Consider the following 22,995-nt stretch of genomic DNA (forward strand, 5'->3'; position numbering starts at 1 on the left):
TTGAAGCTGAATAGGCGTTACAATCGTGTGAATAATCACAATTGTTTTAGGAGAGCAAATATGTTGTGACTTGTGAGTTGTGAAACCCTTGTTACTTTCTGTATCCTCTAAACAAATACACTAAAAGAAGGGCTCAATTCTGCTCTTCAGACAAGGATTCCCCTTCTTCCCCTGAAATTTCAAGAGTTAAAGTTTATGCTTAGACTAGTTGGAAGTCTTTTACGATAGAAACATGATCATCGAGGAATTTCTTCCAAGGTGATTAGGAGATAGCCAACAATTGTTCACTAAAAAGGATACTCCATACTTTACAAACAGTTAGGCATGTGATATTAGTTGTCTGCCCTTAAACTTTCACTTAACTTTCGCTCTAAACATTCACTATATATAGCTACAAGAGAAGAAATGAGAAACTAAACTCTTTGGTGGTATGGATTATTAGTTTTCTGATTTATTATATTTGTTTAAGTTGCTTGCTTGATGTTTTTGACCTCCGAATTTTCATTATAAACTTGCTAGATAGCTGAAGTGTCCGAAGCCATCAAAGAGGCAGAGTCACAACTACTCATAAGTCACGACCATCAAACTAACTTGTACCAATTCGATCTTGATCTAGCCCTAATAGAGCTCTCCTCGATCAATGTACTTGCATAAACGATACTATCATATCTTAAAGATAGTTTCAAGGCTTCTTATGATCAAATCTTGTCAAAATACATATAGTTCCAAACTGAAAGTGTAGTAGCCAAGACTTCAAATTCAGAACATCTACACAACATAAACAGTTCAAATGGAAAGAAATTGATACATTTATCTGTTAAAAATGATGAGGATACAGTTTATCAGTTAAATTGATGAGAAGTTCTACATGAAACAACAAATGATGTGGGAATTCCACGTAAAGGGAAAGGGAAAGAGAGGAAGAGAAATCACTTCTTCCTTGTTATTCTATTCTAACAATTTTTCGATTCATGTATTTAAACCTACAGATATCCTCAAAGAAATCGTCTGTGCTGCTATGGCTACTCTTCATCTGAAGAATCTTTATTACCATCTTCTTAAGGTTTCGCGCATACTTCACAAATGACTCAAGAGTACTCATTTTCTGTTCAGCATTCAATGGTGATCTTACAGTTAGTACAATCTCTTCCAAACATGGAATTGAAAACTTCGAATCGACCTGCAACCAATAAAAGACAGGCGTCACACCTCAAGCAAGAGCTGTAAGACTACTGCAGAACATCCAAGACTAATTCCAATGTATATACTCTACTAAGGTTATGTTATGCTAAAGTTCACTCACATTTTTCAAGCTATTTTTCTGACATAATGCAGCAAACATAGCTCCATGGATATCAAACTTTTGGAGCTTTGGATGAGCATTAAAGAACTCGACAAAATCGATCTCAGGGAAGGGCAGAAGGTTTTCAAAGTCACCAGTAAATTCAACCTTCATGTAAAGATACTTCACTTCAGAAGCCCATTGAAGCATCTTGCTTATGGCATCCCAACACCATTGAACACCCCTCAAAGACAAGGTTTCGAGTGCCACGAGTTTGCTAAAATCAACCAGGTAAACTTTTCCTGCCAATACACATTACAAGATTGAAAACTGTCAGTTCAACAGAAAAATTGGAAACCCTCAAAACAGTCTGATTAGAAAAGTGATCATAGCAGGAATTTACCTCCACTGTTGGAAATCGAAAGATTTCGAAGGCATTGAGTGTCCCGAACCCTCATCCAACCACACCCTTGAATCTCAAGGCTGATTAACTTTGGACAAGAAATGGTGAGGGAATTGTTTCCAGCACCATAGAAGTCCAATTTACACTCCTCTAACTCTCTCATATTAATCGAAACAGATCGAATTCCCTCACAACCAAGGAGCAATAATCGATTCAAATTAGGACACAATTGAAGTGCATCTACCAATGTATGATCCTCCATTCTTGCCCCAACAATTTCAAGATTTCGAAGATAATGGAAAGTCTCCCATTTAGGTGATTGGGTCATCATAACACCCCACAATCTTAAGGACTCTAAATTCTTTGCAATACCTATACAATCTAGTTTACTCATTGAAGCCTCTGGGCTAATTTGATGTTCCGAAATGCTATCCATTCGAAGCTCGAGATGTCTAAGGGACTTATTAGCTACATTGAGCCAAGCTGCAAGCCCTGAACTAGAGAAAGGACAGTATACAACAAGCTCCTCTAATTGGACTACCATCATTACAATTTTCAATATGATTTCATCAGGGTTGGTATCGTCACAATCTCTCATCGAGGACGTATCGAAAACGTTTCGAGGAAAGTACAGGCTTCGAATGAATGGCATAGACTCTTTCCATCTCTTTGAGACTGAAATACAAGATGTCACATCTTTGGCATTGTTTAGGTGAGACAATATGTATTGAACAATGGCATCTGGCAATGACTCCATTTATTTTGTTCTCTGGGAACATTTAACAAACAATTAGTGAGCCAATTGAATTAAATCACCGCAAATTAAATTTCAAAAAGATCCTACATTTACCGATTAATCAAGAAAGATACAACAACAAAATCAGATGGGCAAATTTGAAATCTTGTAAACAACAATAAAACCCAAAACCCAGAAATTTCTGAGCAAATTAAGATAATTTACAGTGAAATCTAACATTGTAGAGCTCAATTACATCAAATCGGAACAAAAATTCAATGACCCAGAAAAATTCTATCAAATATACTACATCTGACAGCTCAATTACTTAAAATCGATAAGTAAAAACCCAATTCAATTACAAACAGATTACTCAATTAAAGTTCAACCACCCAATTCAATTAGCTCAACACAAAGAAATCAAACAAAACCCAGAAAAATTCAAAAACTATAGACTAAAATGAATGAAACCCAGAAAAATTAGAGGGAAAAGGAGCTTACATTTGAAATAATAAGATCTGGGTTGCTCCCAAAAATGAGTGAGAAGAGAGAGAAAGAGAGGAGAGAGAAAGAGAGGAGAGAGAAAGAGAAGGGTTTGTTAGGAGAGAGAAAGAGAAGGGTTTGTTAGGAGAGAGAAAAAATGGGGAAAAATGGGAAGAGGTTTAAGGAGGAAGGAGCGCGGGTATAAGTGAAAGAGAAGAGGGAGACTGGAATTTTTTCAAATTTCAAACGTTTTTATTTTTTATTATTATTTATTTATTTTAATTAATTTTTTTTGAAACAATTTATTTTAATTAATTTGATTTATTTTAATTTGTGGGTTATTTTTAACAGTATTATAGTGTACTACTGACACAGTCTTGAAGTGTGAGTTTTAGAAATTTTTAAAAATTGAAATTAACCGAAAAAAGAAAAAGAAAAAACGGAAATAGTTGAGGGTATAAAACCAACGAGAGCGGTAATGTGCAATATTTAAAAAGTTTTGGGTTTGAATTTTTTTGAAATTTTGATCCGTTGTGAAAAAGATTTGACAATTCTGAAATGAAATTAAAGAGGTTGGACTGTTGAAGTTGGGTTGAGCTTGGTTGGGTTGGGTTTGGCCCAATAATATTTTCAACACTTATCAACTTTCAAGAAATTTAAGTTAGGGAGCCAACTAGCTGAGGCAAACAGAACATTAACGGATTAGCCTGTTCATGAGACTTTAGTTTCAGCACCAATACTAGTTTATGGCTCAAATGATGACTGAGTTAAAGGGTAGATTTATTTAAGTTGAGTTTAATATGAAGCATACATAAACATGGTTAAGATTTTTTTTTTTTTTTTTTTTTTTTTTTTTTGTGTCTCATCTGGTTCACCCTTTGGGTAAAATAGTCAACTTAATTATAGTTGGTAATGTGCTGCAATGTTGTCACGTTGCACCTAACACAAATACTTTTGGGCTGTTTGATACACAGGATGTTACTTATAGGTTATTTTTCTTGAGAAATGTTAATTATCTCTGTTGTAAATTGGTATTGCCATGTACTCTGTTATAGTTAGATTTAGGGCATGTTCTGATTTAGTGAACTGAACTAATTGAAGCTGAACAGAATAGAGCTAAAATGAATTGTTTATAAATGAAGGAAATTAGGAACTAAACTAAACTGATTGGAGCTGAAATGAATTGAACTGAACTAAAATTAAGTTGAATTGAACATGCTCTTAAATCCTTAATCTATCAAAAAGAATAAAAAAAAATTTAAAAAAATTTTTAAAAAAAAAAAAAAAAACAGAGGTAGTACACACACATGAAGTTCTCCATGAAACGCTATATGCAAATAAATATAAGTAATTGTCTAATAAAAATTGTAACAAAATTATATTATGAAAGTAACAATGTCATGAATCCAATAATATATTATTTTATAACATTTATTAATTTAATGTTATATGTAGCCCTAAGGGTTATATATAAGATCTCCTTCGAAAGACTAATGTATGGTTGGTGCACCCGAAAAGAACATTAGGTATATTTAAAAAGAACATGGGCGAAAAAAAAGAACATTATAGATATTTATAAAGAACATGAGCATAATATGTTCTTTAAATTTGATTATTATGTTCTTTGAGTTTGAAATATACGTTCTTTATATTATACAATATGTTCTTTAACGTATGTACATTAAAAAAAAAAAAAAAAATTCACCCGAGTAACTAGAAAAAAGAACATGTTCTTTACTGTATTATCATGTTCTTTTTGTAAAGCCTTTATGTTCTTTGGCTAGAGGTGATCAAAGTTAGACTAACCCGACTTGATTTTGGACGGGTTTTGGGCAGAATTTTTTTGCCCCCAAATCGGGTCGGACCCAGCCCGTAAATTTAAATTTTTGGGCGAGTTTGGAACTGTTTATGCATTTTAGTTGATTTTTTTTACTCAACCCGAAAAGCCCGCACGACCTGACCATTTTGGGCAGGTTTGGGCACAAAAACTTCAGCCCAAAACTTGGCCCGACTCGAGAAGTGAGCTGATTTTTTAACCTTGCCCCGGTCCGCCCAATGATCACATATATCTTTGTCAAACACGAACATGTTCTTTTTTGTCAAATATAATGTTCTTTTTCAAACACGTTCAACCACCCAAGTAACCATGAAAAATAACATGTTCTTTTTGTACAGACTTTATGTTCTTTGTAATGTCACGTTCTTGACAAACACAAACATGTTCTTTTGTCAAACACATGTATGTTCTTTTTCAAACACTAGCATGTTCTTTTTTTTTTTTTTTTCCCATGTTCTTTAAAATATGCCTAATGTTCTTTCCGGGTGCACCATGCGCATGGTGCACCCGGGTGCACTATACTATTTTCATCGAAAGACATGGTTTTTGTGTTTAATTTGGTCTCCGGTTGTGCGGGGCTACGATTGATTAGGGCTCGAAAATTCGAGTTACGGAATCAGCACAAGAATTAGCTTTCTCATAAAATTGCAAAGCGACGACGGATCCACTCAAAAAGCTGTATGAGACAACAAATTGAGAATGTGCTGAATTGTTACATTTATGTATTTGGATTTTTAGCCTTTCCCTGATTAATTTTTGTTTGATTTTGTTAAATTCATTTTCATTATCGTTAATTGTCAATTGTAAATGTCGTATGACTTTTTTTTAATGAAATTTAATGTCTTTTAGGATTTCTTTTTTTAAAAAAAAAAAAAGTGATGATGGTAACTTTGTTTTGTTTTTTGTTTTTTTTTTAAGATGATAGTAACTTAGTTTTATGCAACCTTGAGAGTTGAGACACTAAAAATACACAATCTTTCATTTGAGAAGGAAACTGGGTACAAGGGAATTTAAAGCCTATTTTATCTTAAGAAATTAACTAACCAAGTTTAGTTGATGATGGATCATTTACTCCAGTTACATACAAACTTAAAGTCTTAAAGAACTGTACTGTATTTGTGTGTAGTGTATTATTAGGTCATCACTGAAAGTTCAGGGAAGGAGATTATCTTGTATGTTGTATTGTGTACAATCACAATACAGATTTTCCCCTCGTTGTAGCGAAACTGATTGTGAGCTAAACAATGATTAATTTCATGGATTTAACCAGGTTCTGGTTTGCTCTATCATCACTGCACAAATTATTTTCTGTTTTATTGAATATAGGGGATTAGGGGGTTATTTGAGACTCTTTCGATGAGTCATTACTATGTGACAATGTTGAATTTAGTACCACTTTATTTCAACTTCTGGTTGCTCACTTTGTGAGTCTTACCACTACAAATTTGTGAGAGGGAATACTTAAATAAGACCGATAAGATCTATGTTATTCAAACTCTTCATTTGGTCAGCCTCCTTATTTCCAGTAACAGGACGATCATCCCAGTCATAGTTAGCAGACTCTTGTACTGCCTTTTCAGCAATAGCTTTGCGTTTACTGCAAGCTTCAGCAACAATACTCATCCCTTCTTCGTACTTTCCCTCATAGACTACAGACAACTTAAATGCTTCAATTGCATTAACAATACCAAGCCATTCCCTGATATGACTACATGAGCGTATATATAACATCAGTAGATTCAGATTATGAATCACAAATGAAACAACAGTTATTAAGGTTATGATGTTATGTGACCTCAGTGGCCTTTGTCCAGTGTCCACCTCTGCTTGAGAGTAACAAATAGAAATATGCTGAATCTTTGTAGATAACATTCCTAGGTGGATATAAAGTATGAAACAGGAGTAAAAAATTCATAAAATCAATTAAAACTCCAGCTGAGTGAAGTAAATAGACATAAACTATATATGCTTGATGCTTCAGCAACTAGGTGTGAAGAGCCACTGAAGAAATCAAGTTAGTTGCATAACCTATAAAGCAAATTACTTCAGCAAACTACTGGCCATGCCCTCTTCATTAGGAATGAAGGCCGGGTTTCGTCCTTGATTTCTGGCATTTCATCTTCTTCCAAAGCCAAGGCCGGAAAAAAAATGCTATAAGTTCTGATGCAACCACATTATCCACATACCTATAGAATTCCTGACTAAGAAACATCAATCAAACTCTATGAACAATAATATAATGTCAACTGCACAATATACTGATATAGCCAATTTGGCCCAATAGTATGTCCTATAACAAACCAACAGGAGGGGATAATAGGATGATATAGTAAAGAGATCTTAATTAAATTGAGCTAGAAAAATTACATCCAAAATTGTTTTTCAAAAAAAAAAAAAAAAAAAAAATTACACCAAATTGAAGCTAAAATGCTTAAACCAAAAATTTATCCATATATGTAAAGAAATTTAACACTTTCTCCTTAACAAAACTAGCCATTACAGGATACTCATTTATAACTTTAACATCATAACCACTCCTTAAGATTTGAGGCAGGAATAGCCACCATGCGGTGACCGCGATGAACCCGAGAGTGAGCGGACCTGATATCAACCGGTGCAACCGAAACCTCGGCACAACCACCTCCTTAACCACAACCTCTAGCGCAGTACACACCCCATGTAAAACAAAGAACCACGTAACCTCCCACGTTGGCATCACACGTGTGAAATAGAAGTAAATCAACTCATGCATTAAACCACACACAGTAAAAGCCGCCATCATCCCAATCGCTACAGCCCACTTTTTCCCAACCAATGGCAATGCGACACGTCGAATCGGATCGTAAGCCGACAACCGTAGGATATCCGACACCATAAGATTCCATCTACGGCCCCAAAAATCCTGAAGCGAGGTAGCCAAATAAGGCTCGTCAAATTGCGGGTCTAAGCCCAGGCCCGAAACGGCCCGAACCAAAGCCGCGGTAATTCCCAAAGTTACCTCAACACCAAGGTAAAGATGACAGCAGTAATTAACCAATAGAATTGACTTAGGTAAGTCATTACGAAAGTCGTATATTTTTATCACAACAGCAAATGCGAGCAGTTTAACCCCAAATAAAACAAGAGATTTATTTGGGTTACTTCGATTATGGGTGAATTTGGAGTTGACTTTGATGGGAAAAAGAGCAACGGAAATGAAAAGAGGTAAAGAGGTGTTTGGAAGAGAAGAAAGAGGGCCTAAATGAAAGGAATAAAGGATGAGTTTAAAGTTGGATAACCAAACAAGGTAGAAGAAAGTGGGGCCTCCAAGATGGAAGGAGGAGAGAGAAAATGGGAGAATAGTGAAGAGATAGATGATTGGAAGAATGAAGAATAATCTGAAAATGGGTTTTTTGATATGGAAGATTCTAGATATTGAGTAGGCGTAGCTAGCTGATGCTATTGCTACTATCCATATCTTGATGAAATTCCAGATTTCTGTTTCCATTTGCAACGCTTTGACTAAAAATGTGGGAGTTTTTTGGTTTGACGAGTTTCGGATGCTTGTTTAAGTAATGAGGATAGGAGATGTTGAGGAACGAATTTAGGCTCCCTTGTTACTTTTAGGATAAAAAAAATCTAAAATGGAAATTCCAAGATAAGTAAAACAGCACCATTTTCCAGCAGCAACGAATATAAAGTATTTAGCCAATAGAAGCATACTGGGATGAGCTGTATTTATTAAATTCAAACTTGAATTTAAACACATTTACCAATAAATTTCCATTTGGTATTGACATCAACAAACACATCACAATCATTGAATCATGGCCACAAATAATTGATTACCAATTTAAGACCATTTTCAATAATTAAACTCAAATTTAAGAATTGAAATACAAAATAAGTTACCTTCAATGGAGATACCATACTCACTTTTTAATTTAACAACTCATATGAAGTCTAATTTTTCAATGGTAAAACACTTTAAAATATACAAATGTCACTTTTAATATGGTCCACCAAATCCATTTATTTTTTAATATCAAATATTGCAAGATTAAAAAAAAAAAAGTAAAACTTAATTAAATTATAAATATATTAGAATATTGACTGAATGCCCCACACTTTTTTGTCAAATGAAACTTAAAGTTGAATATCTAAACTTAGCAAGTTTCTTTAAAAGTTGCTAAATTTAAATACCAATTTATTGGTATACATTGCAAAAAATACTATCTTTCTCTTAAAAATACTCACATGAGTTTCACCAATGAAAAATGTCTAACACTAAAGTACTCTACTAGTCTACATCCTTCGTCCTATATTACGGAGAGTACTCTATATACTACCTCCATTACATATTTTGTGCAACATTTTCCAAAAACAGATGCTACACTTTATGTGCAACAAAAAATTTCTTTCCTTTTTAGGTAAGTTTTTTAAAATGAAATTACCACAATACCCCCAATTTAAAATTAATAACAATACTTAATTTACTAACCCAAATTCAATTAATCAAATAATCACCCCCTTCTCTCTCCTACCCCCTTTCTTCTCTTATACCTGAAAACAAAACCACCATCATCATCAACAACCACCGCAAACACCACCAACCCAAGATCATCAATTCTACCATCAACACCACCGAAACCATACCACCAACACCACCCGTTCACCACCGACACCACGACCACCACAAACCATCAACCACCAAAGGCCGCCGTTTCGACCTCTAACCCCTCCCGTTAGAGTCGCTGCCCCTCCTCGTGAGAGTCCCCGCCACCCTTGTCGAAATTGAAATAAAAACCCTTGAAATTGAAAACCCAAAAGGGGATCGAAATGAAATATTAAGTTTGAAAACTCAAATCTAAAGCAAAATTGGCAAATATGGGAGGTGAATTTGGGGGAATTATGACCGGTTTTATAATTGAGTTTGTGGTGGCTTCGGGATGGGTGGTGGTTTTTGGTGGTTATGGCGGGGTTTTCGGTAGTTCTAAGGTGGGTTTTAGGATCTTGGTGGTAGTGTGGTGGGTTGGTATGGTGGTTTCGGCGGCTGGTATGGTACTTTTGGTGGTTTGTACGGTGGTTGGTGGTGTGTCTGTTGATAGTGGCGAAAATGGGTGGTGATGGTGATACAGTGGGTGATAATGATGGTTGGGTTGAGATTTTAATTTACTAATCCTGTCATAATCACATGCCCATATTTTTGCTAATCAACTTTTTCATTTTTTTTCTTGGGAAGTGTGCAAGCCTCTTTGTTGCACTTAACATGTAACGGAGGTAGTAAATGTATACTTCGTAATAGACTTCTGATTTGTTACGGGAAATTAAGGATAGTATGTAGAGGATGTTGGTGTGGAATTCAGCTTGTGACTTTGAGTCCCACCAACTACATTTACTCGAGAGTAGTGAGATTCCTTTACCTCTCCCCTCTACTATTCCAATTAGTTCAAACTAAATAGTAAAATAAATTCATTTTAAAGGTTTATTATACAACATTCTTTATACTTCTTAACTTCTATATTAGTACAGGTGAATCTTACCTAAAATGGAATGCAAACAAATGTAAAAACTGTTGAATAATAAAATTATGAAGTTACTTAGGAGGAATTGGGTGGTCTATAATGGTGGAGCTCATGAAATGGGATACTTATATACAAGGCAGGAGGTATGACAATTTGGATGCTAAGTATTATGGAGTATACCAATAAATAAGTACCAAGGGATGTCTAATTAGTACTCCTTCCATTCCTTTTTATTTTCAAGCTTTATTTATTTTTCTCTTGCAAAAAGATTCAAACATAAGATGACAGAAATGAACAAAGTTAAGCACATATGACAACCAAAAACAAAATTTGTTAAAAAAAAAAAAAAAAAAAAACTACAACGACTCCATCTCTTTTGATGATTTGAATCAAGTCATAAACCCCAGAGCAGATCTATGCCATGCCCAATATATTTATACGTTACAACTCTTACAAGCTCTTCAGCTCTGGTACAATTGAGAATTTACATAAATTCCATATTTTTTCGCAGTAGTACGGATACAAAATCTCACATATCAAAGTCACATGGTTCCGGTAATCCACACTGTCTGCTAGACCTCTTTAGGTACAATAGCCTCACGCCCGTCTATCCCCTCCCCCAAACAGCCACCCAAAAAATATAAGGGGGGAAAATAATGAATAACAAAACAATTACAATGCAAATCAAGTTACAATTCTATTACAGCCACATCTTGATATATTACATGATAAACAATAGGAACGCCTTAACCTGAAGATACAATGACCACAAAAATCACATCACTTGAGAGTTATACGAGAGTATTCAGGGGAATACAGAATATCTGAGCATGGTAAAAAAGACATACCGTTGAAACCTATGACAAGGCTTTAGGCAACCAATCTTTTCGATGTGTGCATATATGAGGAAGATCAGCATCAAGGACAAACTAGGCTTTTAAGCAGTATTACGTTGGTAATGATTTAAAATCATTTGAATTGCATGCCGTTGAGATTGCGTTAAGCTCTGCAGTATAAACATAAGACAAATATTAATAGCATTTCAAGTTGAATGCAATGATGCAACTAGAGTTTTTTCAGCCTTTACAGAATATAATTTCGAGGCAACCTGGGAAAGCTGATCAAAAAGTGTAGTGTCACTCTGGTAGAACTTCACCAAAAAATCAACAAGATAATTTGCTACATTAATCTGCAAAAGTAAATGGAACAAATAACAAAAAGATTAGATCAACAATGATTTCGTCAACCTGTACGCAACATGCCCATCAGATAGCACAATGAATTAACCTCATTAAGGGGGTCGATACTGCTCAATAGATCATCTTCATCTCCATCCTGTTCGTTCTTCAGCACCATGCATCGTTAAAGAAATGTTAGCAGATATTATGATAAGAATATAAAGCATTTCCAGAAAAAAAAAAATTTATGGAAAAAAAAAAGGATTAACACAGGAATATAAGAAGAGAAATAGGGGAAAAAAATATTACCTCAAATACTTTTGCCATAGCTGCAAGATGTTCATAAGCAGGTTTGCCAGAAGATTTGGCAGTTGCCACATGTAAGATATTTTGATCTACATCTGCATCTCCTGCATCAACTTCCTCCCAGTCACTATCCTGCCACAGCATTTAAATTAAACTTTTAGTCCAGTTTACTTTGCAGGATACAAATAATACAATCAATAGTTCAATCATTACCTCCTCATCATGCTCCGTCACTTGTTCTTGAATCTCAATTAGTGTATCCGCTAACAAGGCAAGAATCTGCATCAGATTATTAAAAAAAAAAAACAAATAAGATTAATATGTTATTTCCGACAGTTTGTTCTCTAGCCTCCATCATATATATATTGCAACATATCAGGAGTTCAGGACAACAGAGGGTAGATTAGTATGCTCAGGGTAGATTAGTCTTTCTTATGACTGGATAACAGAGGTTGATTGCATGGGTCACTATTCAATGGGATAAAGGATTAGTCCATCAGGTCTTTTTGGTCACGGAGCCGGCTGGTCACAAGGTGGGAAAACTCTTTCAAGGTAGCTACTTTTCCAGTTAGACAATACTGCTTTTAGGGGTGTAGAATAATAATAGGGAGATTTGGGACTGGATGTATCTACCGTTTCTTTTTGGGGTATGTTATTTTAGTTTTTATTGAAATTGTATACCAACTAATTACGACTTCTCTAGGTGAAGACTCACTGACAGAGGTCAACTCGCAAGAGGTAAGGCCTTTTGTGTGCATAAGTTGGGGAAAAGGTATATGCTGCAGTTTGATTTAGACGTACTGCAGGGATACTTATCTTTAAAATATGCATAGTATGGAGAGGAAGAGCATACAAGATATTGAAAAATCTATGCTCACAAGATCACAGTAAATCTTATCTTTGGATTGGCTCTTAAGAGAGACCTTTTTACATGAGATAACAGAATAATAGTAATGTGATAGGTTTTGTTATTACCATAAGACAACTCAAGCCTCCTAACCCCAAAGATAAGGAAATGTAAAAGAACGGAATGTGCTTAAATCTTGTGTCACGCCTATGTAAAATAATAAGGGACCAAATGAGCACTATACAATTTTAACTAATAGTCTAATACCAAAAATATTAATTCGGCAATGGACATGCTATAAAACCATCATTGGTCTAGAACTTAAACTACATGCAAAGTGACAAAATAATAAATACCATGCTTACTAAACTTGTCTTAACTAGATCCAGGTTTTATCCTTTTAACCAACCAAGCTCACTGCCACAATCACCACCCACCCTCACCACCTTCCCCAAAAACGCCATCCACTGATTGTACACTCACCACCTTCCCTGGAAACACCACCCATCTACCCTACTTTCACCTAAACAACCACCCTCACCAACCCACAAAACTAACCCTAACCACATCCCCTAACGAAATTTACAGAACTAGAATCCATGGTGGTCGGAATGTGCCACGGGTTCCAGATCTGAAAATTCAGTGGTTGAATTTGACAACCACGGTCTCAAATTTTGAGGGAAAAAACGAGAGGAAAAAAAAAAAAGCTGTTGGTGGCGAGATTCAACCAAATGACATGGGATTGGTTGTGGTAGTTGGCCGTGTGGTGGTGTAGTATTTTTCTTTATTCTTTCTTTCTCCTATTGATTTGAGCGCTTTGTTATGAAACTGTCAAGAATGATACATGCGGTGGCGTTGTAGTGGCAGTGGTGGTGATGGTGAGATGGTCTGATATAATGACAGGGATAAGGTTAAGGGGTGGGGCAAGTAATTAGATGGCTTAATTGTTGCCCTTTTACTTCTCTCCTCCTTGGTATGAGTGAAAAAAACATGTTGCACATAAATAAAAAAATTTTAAAAAGAAAAATTAAAAAAATTAAAAAAATAAAAAGAAGAAGAGAGGAAGTACTATTATAGAATGCTAAAAAAAGTTGACACATTAGTTTAGATTATAGTTAGCTTTCCAAATATATGCTTACTTAAATGGACTGGTGCAAAGAAAACAAATATCTTTACTCATTTCGTTTGGGCATATAGTTTTAAAAAAGATAATTTGATATTGAGATACATGTAAATTTTACTGGAAAATGTGGGCAATTTCACAATGATACGAGAATAGCTATATATGCTTTTACATTGATGTGAATAGGAAGAAAAGATAAATCTGTATTGAGATGGAAAAAGTACTCGTGAGTCGTGAGTGGAGACAATTAAGCCCAGATAGACCCATTAGAGGGAGTATATGAGAAAGAGAGAACACCAGAATCAAGGAGAAGTACAACCTTTGCATTAAGAGGCATCACAGTCCACTGTTCTGGAGCTGATTTAGCTTTTGAACGTGTTGTTATTCCTGCAGTGCTCTTCATACAATAGACAGTCAGCTCTTTTTACATAGTAACTCTGCAAAAAGAGTCCAGAATAACAATTCAAACCTGAATCAAATGGCCTTGAACAAAGTTTTTTGCCAATTCTACATGCCTGGTAGACAGCAAAAGTGCCAAAGAAGTGGTAGTAACTTTAATTTGGTAAGATCCCTGTATCTCACCTACAGAGGTTCAGATTAATGAAATCATCTTCAAACAGCAAGCAATAATCATTACCAAAATACCAACACAAGTAAAAGATACATCTCAAAATGCCAGTGACAGGCATTTAAAATAAATTGAACAGTATGGATAACATGTAATACCCTAATATTTTAGTACTCTATCGATTTTTTTTAAAGAAAAGTTTGATTTAGTTTTTACTTTCTTTTAAAATTACAAGTAAGTTATTTTTCTACTGTAAGTTTCGGGATGAAACTTATTTTAAGGAGGGTAGATTATAATACCCTCAAATTTTCTATTTTAAGTTTCGGGGACGAAACTTGTTTTAAGGAGGATAGATTGTAATACCCGAATATTTAATGATTTTATATAATATATTTTATTAATAAATTAATTTACTTTTATTTATTAAATAACTTTCCTTATCTCATATTTTTATTTTAGTGTTCGGAAAGTTATAAAACCCCATTTTGTTTCAATAGCATTGTACAATTTAAAGAGTACATAAATTATTTAAACCCCTTTACAAAAAAAAATTATATATATAACGTACAAAGCAAAGGGAGTATGATAATTTCCATTATGCATGTTCCTCTATTCGAAACTTGCGGCTAGGGGTGTTCAAAAAACCCCGACCCGATTGTCCTGACCCGATTCCCCGATGACCCGGTAAATACCCGATGGGAAATTTGGGGAAAAAAACTATTTTTTCGGGAAGGGTACCCGACCCGGAAAAATTGCTTGTTATCCGGGTCGGGACATGGGCCGCATTTTTTAATTCGCGGGTACCCGGATTACCCGATATCTTTTTTAAAAGAAAAAGCCCTCCCTTAAACTAAGCCCAAGCCCAAAGCAATATAATCAGATTACCCTAGTTAGGGTTTTCACGCCTCTCCCTTGCCCCCCCCCCCCTCTCTCTCTCTCTCTCTCTTCTTGCATCTTTCTCATTCCCTGTCTCCTCTCTCTCTCTTCCTACCTTTCTTCTTGCATCTACCAACCTTGAATTGAGTTCCTTCAATTCCCAGATATAGAAAGAGAAGAAGAGAGCAGAGAGAATGTCTTCATCGAATTACTCCGGCTTCATCGACGGGAATCGGACAGCATCATTTTCTGCCATTTGAAGGGAGTGATAATATTGTTGCCAGAAATTGTTAATTGAGGGTTTAAGGCGGTGGTTTTCCGGCGAGAGGAGGGGGTTTATGCAGCCATGTACGACAGTGAAGAAGAAAAGAGGAGGGGTTTATACAGCCATGTTCGATTGTTCGTCGGCTTCTATTTCTCCTCTTTATTTTCCAATTTCATTAAATTGTCAACCCCTTTTATTTGTTTATTTTTCGCATCAAAGATTCAATCTTTAAGCTATTAATTCCATGGTTTTTTTTTTCTACATTTTTCCTAGAAATTGTAAATTTAATTTTGGATTTTACATTGTATTTGTTATTTTTGATGATGATATGCTTGTGAAATGGGAAATCAATGGTTATAATTTGTGTTTACCTAACAAAAAAAATAAATTACAGCAAGTATAAATAACTAAAGTTAATACAAGTATAATGTTATATTTTTTAAAAAAAAGGAAGAAATTCGGGTACCCTATGTCCCGACCCGAATAATTCGGGTACCTGGAACCCGGGTACCCGAGATATTCAGGTCGGGACATGGGACGAATTCTCAACTACCCGAAACTCCGGGTACCGGGGTTTTCGGGTATTTGAGCACCCCTACTTGCGGTACATGTGTGAGTTTCGGCAGCGAGATGATCATCATTCTTCATTGTTGATAATGATGAATTTTGTTTAAATTCTTTTAAGTTTTAACCTTTTCCTAAATTCAATGATCAGCATTACTCATGATTTGATGTTGCAAAGGTAATCACACGCATGTTGCCGAAGTTGTTTAATTATTAATTATTGTTGTATTGTTTGTATTTTGAATTATCATGTGTAAAATTTATAATTTTGTTATTTATATGATCAAGATTTACATATATATAAGTGCGTGGTATTATATGATTCGATTTGATTTGAATTTCATATTATTTTTGTTGTATATAATTAATTGTACAATTTTTATTTTTTTTAGGCTTTTAATGTCGTTGGTATATGGAGTATTGTTTTATTGAGGTTTTAGGGTTATTAATGCAGAGCATTATTTTTGGGTTGTGAGTTTATTATTTTGAGTGCTAGTATTATTACCCTAAGAGTTGAGATATTTATAAATCGAATTGTTATGTTATTTGGTAACATGTGCCATTGTTGAGATTGTTTATGAATAATTATTTGATCGATATATAAGATCAAAAGGTTGAGGAATTATTATTTTGTTCTTGGTTTGAGGCTCGGCGTTATATACCTTAGTCCTTGGCATGTTGGTAAGGAGATGATAATCATGAGTTAAGACTGAGGTACAATCTTTATTATTTATTTTTCTATGGTCCCCTACAGTGGGAATTGGCCCGTATGTGTTCTGGTTCAAAGTGTTTTCTGGTTATTGAGAGTATTCAAATTTTTATACTTGTTGGTTTGTTATTCGAATTACTCATGTCCAAGGCTAAGTATATAACAAAGAGCATGACACACTTATTGGTTATGAGTTAATTGAGTGAAGGATCGAATTATTATTCGAGGTTGAGTTGATAAAGGTTATTTTTCAGAGTACAATGTGTAATGTAGTTTCGAACTACATTGTTTAATTGAGCTAGTATTGTCAATTATTCAATTATACTCTATATTCAGATATGTCAACGTGTGTTATTTTGTTGTGCTACTTGTGTTTGCGGCCATGTCTTTTTCTTATGGTGGCCTTGCGACAATCTATTTTGGAATTTATCCTTAATGGTGAGCAGTCAAGTTTGTCTAAACAGGTTGATCAAGTGGTCGTAGCTAAAGGAGCTCAAGTGTTTCGATTAGTTTGTTATAACGAGTTTATAAAGTTGTATAAATAGCTCACTTAGTTTATTGGGTTGTAATTATTGGGATTTTGTAAGCCTTAACACTTGACAGATTGTCGAGTGTGGCGGTAATACCTCGTATTTAGGTGTATGCTTCCGCAACTTTAATCAAAGGTTGTTTATATTTCCTTTAATTCTTGTTTATTATTAGTTAGTAAATCGGGGGTGTTACATAACATATATACACAGAAAGCCAGCTATTCAGGACAATGCAGAAACAGCATAAAATTGAATCACCATGGCTATTGTAAATATGTATTTTCTAAGAGGTCTGCGCCCTTATCCTTGGTACAAAGGGGGTGGGGGTTTCCAGAGGCATAAAATCCTTGTCCAGGATAGAGACAGGGCCACAAGGGGGAAGAGAAGAGAGTGAAACTGTCTTTTAGTAAAGTTATGTAATTTTATACTTGTAAGTAAAGTCACTTTCCGCCGTTGATGTTGATGTTTAGCCGTCGAAGGTGGTTGTTTCGGATTCGGGTTTGGGTCCGATAGTGTTTACTTGGGTGGTTAATAGCTTAAAGGGAGACGACCAAAAGGTTTGAGGGGAGGTGTAAGCAAAGGTGGGGTCACAACGGCTAAGGTTGACAACGGTAGGGGAGGTGGCGACTTAGGTACAGACAAATGTCGGGAGTGGTCGTGACCTAGAGGACCTTGGTTGCTGGTTTTTGCGAGTTCTCTTTTGGGTCACCTTACAAAGAAAAGGGTAGGTGGGATAAGGCCCATAAGGGTAGGGTAAGGGTATATTTGTGTTTTGATTTTCTCTTTCACTTCTCCTTAGTTGTGCGCCAAAATGAAGTGTGACATCAAATAAATAAAAAAATAAAAAATAAAAAAGGAAGTATGTAATAAACTACATTTTTTAAAGAATTTATTTTACTCAATAATCATGACGTAAGCAACATCAATTCATACTTTCTAAAGTTCAATCATTGTGGTTGTAATCCAAAAGATTAATGTTACAACTTACAATGCAATCAGTGGAATCCTCAAATTTCAAACGAAAACTTACAAGTACATGCTCTACATACACACACTTCTGTCAGGTTAAAAGAATTTGCATGCTTTAATGAATACTACTAAGTACTAACCTTGATGCTTGACCCATTCAGACATTACATAAGCAAACGAATTCCTGTCACTATCCCCGGGTATGGAGACCAACAAATCAATAAACTGACCAACATTTGGAGCGCTCAAATGAACCTATACACAGTATAAGGCATTAAATATATGGAATTAGCAGCGACATGTTCAATATAATTCCAACTATACAGAATTCCTATCGGTTATAGGTAAAACTAATTGCAATAAAAACCACACAAATTTTCCGCTTTGGCTGTTACTACAACTTAAGGAAACATTGCATAAAGAAATAGGTTCACAACATAGAGTGCACACTTATGCTTCAAATGAATTACTCAAGCTTCATGCTTCCATTTAATCACACAACTGGACAACAATGTCTGCTTTGGCTGCTATTAGCCTATTACTGCAGCTTAAGGAAGGATTGCAGAACAGAATACATACATCCTATATTATGCACATCAGGAAAAGAGGGGGGGGGGGGGGGGGGGAATGGTACATGGTCACTGATAAATTCCACATTGGGTGTATTAAAGTTGAAAAGACTCGAAGAAAAAAACACTTTTTTCTCTAGGGGGGGAATTAATCATGACCTCATTCTGATTTAATACTTTTCATTAGATTGCTGATCTTCCAAACAAGAATTAGCCTGAGAACCAAAGGACTCACTGGAGGATGACTAAAAAATTCTAGCACTAATATCATGCCACAAATTTGATGATTTTCATAGAGAAAAACATGAATGACATCATCCGAAGCCATGAACTTACGATTATTATTGAAAACGAAAGGTGATAATAGTTCAAGGTGATAAAGTTTATGAGTAATACCAATCTGGCAAAAACAAGTAGCAACGAGTTTTTCAGTCCAGCAATTTCACAAGATTGCATGCGCCTGACAAGTGCAGAGACCAGATCTTGAATATGCTGCCCCATCTGTGAAGGAAGATTCAAAATAAGTTGCAAAATGTAATTCCCGACAAAAAAAGATCCCGAGCTTTCTAGATCAGGGTCCAGAAGCCTGCATGCACAGCAAAATCCAACAGTTACATATCACTACAAAAATTATTTTTAAGAAAAGATCCACCCACAGAGAAACAGGTGACAAGTCAAATTAGAATATTGACTTGAACAAATGAAGCAGATGAAAACTTAAGTACAGTATCAACCAAATGAAAATGCAAAATAATATCATAAACAATAGTCATAATAATATCCAGACTGGGGTGACTAAAACTTTAATTTTGCCACTTTCAACACAGATCAACAGCAATAAATTTTGTCAGTAGCATGTGACAAGAGCTATCTTGTATAACAGTTCGCACACAAGAACCAAAGCATCAGTGGAAAGGAAAAAGGTAGCTGACAAACATAGATACTATAGCAACCACCAATGAGGTTTTCTGCCTAAAGTGGAGGACTGATTTAGTTAATATAAGATGTAAGGAAGTCATTTAACATATATTAACACAAAGAAGCTACTCTAGAAAGACCAATGGTAAAAGAGAAGCTATATTAATGAGAATTATACAACCACCATATCACTACAGGGGTCAAAGTAATACATCATATTATCTGATTATTTATATTAATCAGAGGGCAAGACAACCTCAGAATTAAGAACAAACAAAAGAGCAAGAAATTGAACCATATAAAGAAAGCCTCTTAAGACCACCTCCATTATATTAAAGTCATTTCAAGCAAACTAACGTATTTGGCAAAGACATAAGAGAATATGTAATAATATTTGTACGAATATTCACACTAGTGCTGCCTTAAATTGTTGTTGCATATTGTTGTTAGTATGCACATTAGCATGTCACTTATTTTCATCCAGAAGGGTCGCTTGATTATAGGATAATCATCATATTATAATACAAAGACACCTATATGGCCAAAAACAAATCCCCATGTGGTCTGTCCAACGGATCTTACTGATAACAATACTCCCCCATTTGTTCGAATACACACACTAGTGCTGCCTTAAATTGTTGTTGCATATTGTTGTTAGCAAGCAAATTAACATGTCACTCAATTCCTTAAATGATACTCTCCATCCAGAGGGGGCGCTTGATTTTAGGATAATCATCGTATTATAATGCAAAGACACTTTTTTGGCCAAAACCAAATCACCATGTGGTCTGTCCAATAACTCCAATTGATCTTATTGATAACAATACTCCCTCCTACCATCCCCCCTTTCCAAATTTCTGCTTACTTCTATTACCAATGGTATTATAACAGCCACACTACAAATGTTATTTACCCTTTTCTCAAGTATCTGCTTTACTAATTGCCACAAAATGCTGGCCTACATTTTTTTGAGGATTTTTCACCGGGCAATCAAGAACAGTCTCGCCCTCTCGAGTTTGGTCACAAGCAAGACTACATACATCAAAACCCTTCCAGAACTCATACTCATACAGAATAATTGTAGCAGTGAAACACAGGTCTGCAATGAGAGCCAAACATAGCCATCCAATCTAACCTCTGTCGGCCTAGAAGTGGAACTAGACTGGGAAAATTTAATCCACTTTAATTCAGTTTAGAGGCAGATAGAAGGATAATAAATATAATTCAGAATATTTAAATTTTATATCTGAAGATTCTGAAACCTCCAATTTGGAATTATCTACTACCTCCGTTTCATATTTTTTGCAACTTTTGCCAAAAATGGAAGTTACACAATATTTGCAACTAATGTTTTCTTTCCTTTTTAAGTTGTCATTTCTCTCTATCTCTCTCCTCATCACATGTATTCCTATTTTACTCTATCTATCTTACACTCAATGTATAAAAAAGCTCAATGCGCACTGAGGCGAGAGGGGTTCTGCTACGCCTAGGTGCACCTCTTTGAAGTGAGGCGCAGTATATGGGCTGTTAAAATTTTTTGGCTGAAGTTTGCCTCATGTGCGCCTCAAGTGCGCCTCGGGCGCTTTTTGTGCGCCTAACCCAAAACGCCTCGCCCAAACCTTATTAAGCGCTCACCCCCGATCGCCTTGCGCCTTAGCACCTAGGCGCGCTTTTTCAAACACTGCTTACACTCATAAACAAATTTTGCCTAGTGCTATGTTTGGATAACAAATTATAAGGGAAATGGAAGGGAGGGAAATAGGAGGAACTGAGGAAGGGGAAGGAAGGGAAAGTGGAGGAAATGATGAGCTCCATTTTCCCTCCAAATCTCTCCAATTTTGAAGGGATGGTCTTTATTAAAGTAGGAGGGAAAATGGATCCCTCCCTCCCCCTCCCCTTCCCTCCCCTAACATATTATCCAAACAAGGAAGTTTGTCTCCCTCCCTTTCCCTTCCCTTCCTTTCCTTCCATTTTTTGTTATCCAAACATAGCCTAGGAGTCCGTATACCCTTCAAAGTTGCAAAAAATGTGAACAGAGGTAGTACACAAGTTGAGAGTTAAATACCAAATTGAAATATATACTAAGACATCCAAGTACCGTTTGGACTTTGCATGTTCTAGTCATGCTTAAAAAAATAAAAATTAAAAAAGTCATCCTTAGCTAGCAGAAATAAAGCATTTTGAGTTTTTACTGATGCAGTAATGTACAACAACAAAATAGTAAATTATAATTCGTAAACCTAGATATTATGATCATGATGGCACATATACATTCAAGTCCCAAGCCGGTCCTCTAAATTGAAATTACTCCTTTCATGCGTATTAAAGATGTTAAGATTTAATAAGAAAGTATATCATGACCAGAATCAATAAGACATAATTCTGTCACAAGAATTGTATTTCACCATCAAAGAAGGAAATCAAATACCTTGAAAGAGCATCTAGAAGACTCCTCATCGTAAATCCAGGATCTCCACCCCAAGCAAGAAGTTCACTCTTTCCACCACATACAAAAGCAGCTAAGCATTCTGTAGCATTCTGGTGAGCAGTACAGATACAACTGAGTGCTAAAAGTAATTTAACGATTTCGAAAATGAAATTCATCATAATAGGTCTTACCTGCATCTCACTATGATCATCGCTCTGAAGTACTATTTGTATTATAGGATTAAAACAAACATCATATAATGCTTTGATAACCGGACCAGGAGCATTCTGTCAAAAACAAAGGACATAAGCTCGATCTAGTGTGTTAAAAGAAAGAGAAAAAGAACTCTAGGAGAATAACAAGAGTCACAAGTCACCTTCAAAAGCATAGTCACCAAATCCAGTGATCCAGCAACTAATCCGTCGGGCTGCTGTTTAGGCTAATACACACAGCCAAGCATGCAACTCAATAAATTGATCTTTCTGAACTCATTTGACCACTATCAAGGCTTAAGGATCCAAGACATACCTGGCTAAGAATTGGTCCAATATAGGGTAATACACGAGAAACTAATGGTTCGATGCAACCCGGAGCACTTTTGATTGCCTGATGTGAAAAAAAAAAAGGAAAATATTCAAGAAATATAAATAGTTTAATAAAACATATAGATTAAAACCCAAAGTTCCTCAAATTCCCCCAAATAAAATCCACATTAACTAGAAGTGAAAGAACAAGTCCTCCATGTCACCACATAAGCACTCTCATCAAGCATAACTTAAGAAACCTATATTTGAGATATAGTCCCAAACATTTTCCTTGGACTGATCAATACCATTTGTGAATCTAAGCCTAGTGGATTCAGATAATCAAGTGCTCATGTCAAGTTTGTCGACAGCCAAA

General features: G+C 35.4%; 3 protein-coding genes across 3 annotated transcripts in view; all 3 read right to left on the reverse strand.

The window, feature by feature from the left end:
* Nucleotides 1–821: 821 nt before the first annotated feature.
* LOC145610431 (F-box protein At1g10780-like) lies at nt 822–3,048 on the reverse strand. The gene is made up of 4 exons (XM_081665797.1): nt 2,923–3,048; nt 1,686–2,454; nt 1,304–1,584; nt 822–1,180 (listed from the first exon to the last, which is right to left on the reverse strand). The coding sequence occupies exons 2-4, from the start codon at nt 2,440–2,442 to the stop codon at nt 944–946; spliced, it is 1,275 nt and encodes a 424-aa protein (XP_081521923.1). The 5' UTR covers nt 2,443–2,454; nt 2,923–3,048; the 3' UTR covers nt 822–943.
* Nucleotides 3,049–6,891: 3,843 nt separating this feature from the next.
* Nucleotides 6,892–8,438, reverse strand: LOC145610512 (long-chain-alcohol O-fatty-acyltransferase-like). Its single transcript, XM_081665858.1, has one exon. The coding sequence runs from the start codon at nt 8,226–8,228 to the stop codon at nt 7,173–7,175; it is 1,056 nt and encodes a 351-aa protein (XP_081521984.1). The 5' UTR covers nt 8,229–8,438; the 3' UTR covers nt 6,892–7,172.
* A 2,160-nt stretch (nt 8,439–10,598) lies between these two features.
* The window catches only part of LOC145558339 (uncharacterized), a 31,009-nt gene continuing 18,612 nt past the window's right edge, over nt 10,599–22,995 (reverse strand). Inside the window, exons 21-34 of the mRNA XM_081619557.1 lie at nt 22,624–22,701; nt 22,472–22,534; nt 22,287–22,382; nt 22,096–22,205; nt 19,146–19,335; nt 18,321–18,435; nt 14,169–14,281; nt 14,019–14,096; nt 11,943–12,008; nt 11,733–11,861; nt 11,533–11,589; nt 11,354–11,434; nt 11,094–11,251; nt 10,599–10,996 (exon numbers count right to left, since the gene is read on the reverse strand). Of these exons, the coding sequence (XP_081475683.1) occupies nt 11,183–11,251; nt 11,354–11,434; nt 11,533–11,589; nt 11,733–11,861; nt 11,943–12,008; nt 14,019–14,096; nt 14,169–14,281; nt 18,321–18,435; nt 19,146–19,335; nt 22,096–22,205; nt 22,287–22,382; nt 22,472–22,534; nt 22,624–22,701 (1,245 nt within the window). The 3' untranslated portion in view covers nt 10,599–10,996; nt 11,094–11,182. The remainder of the gene's footprint in view (nt 10,997–11,093; nt 11,252–11,353; nt 11,435–11,532; nt 11,590–11,732; nt 11,862–11,942; nt 12,009–14,018; nt 14,097–14,168; nt 14,282–18,320; nt 18,436–19,145; nt 19,336–22,095; nt 22,206–22,286; nt 22,383–22,471; nt 22,535–22,623; nt 22,702–22,995) is intronic.

This window comes from Chenopodium album, chromosome 1 (assembly GCF_948465745.1).
Source record: "Chenopodium album chromosome 1, dcCheAlbu1.1, whole genome shotgun sequence".
Classification (NCBI taxonomy): Eukaryota; Viridiplantae; Streptophyta; class Magnoliopsida; order Caryophyllales; family Amaranthaceae; genus Chenopodium; species Chenopodium album.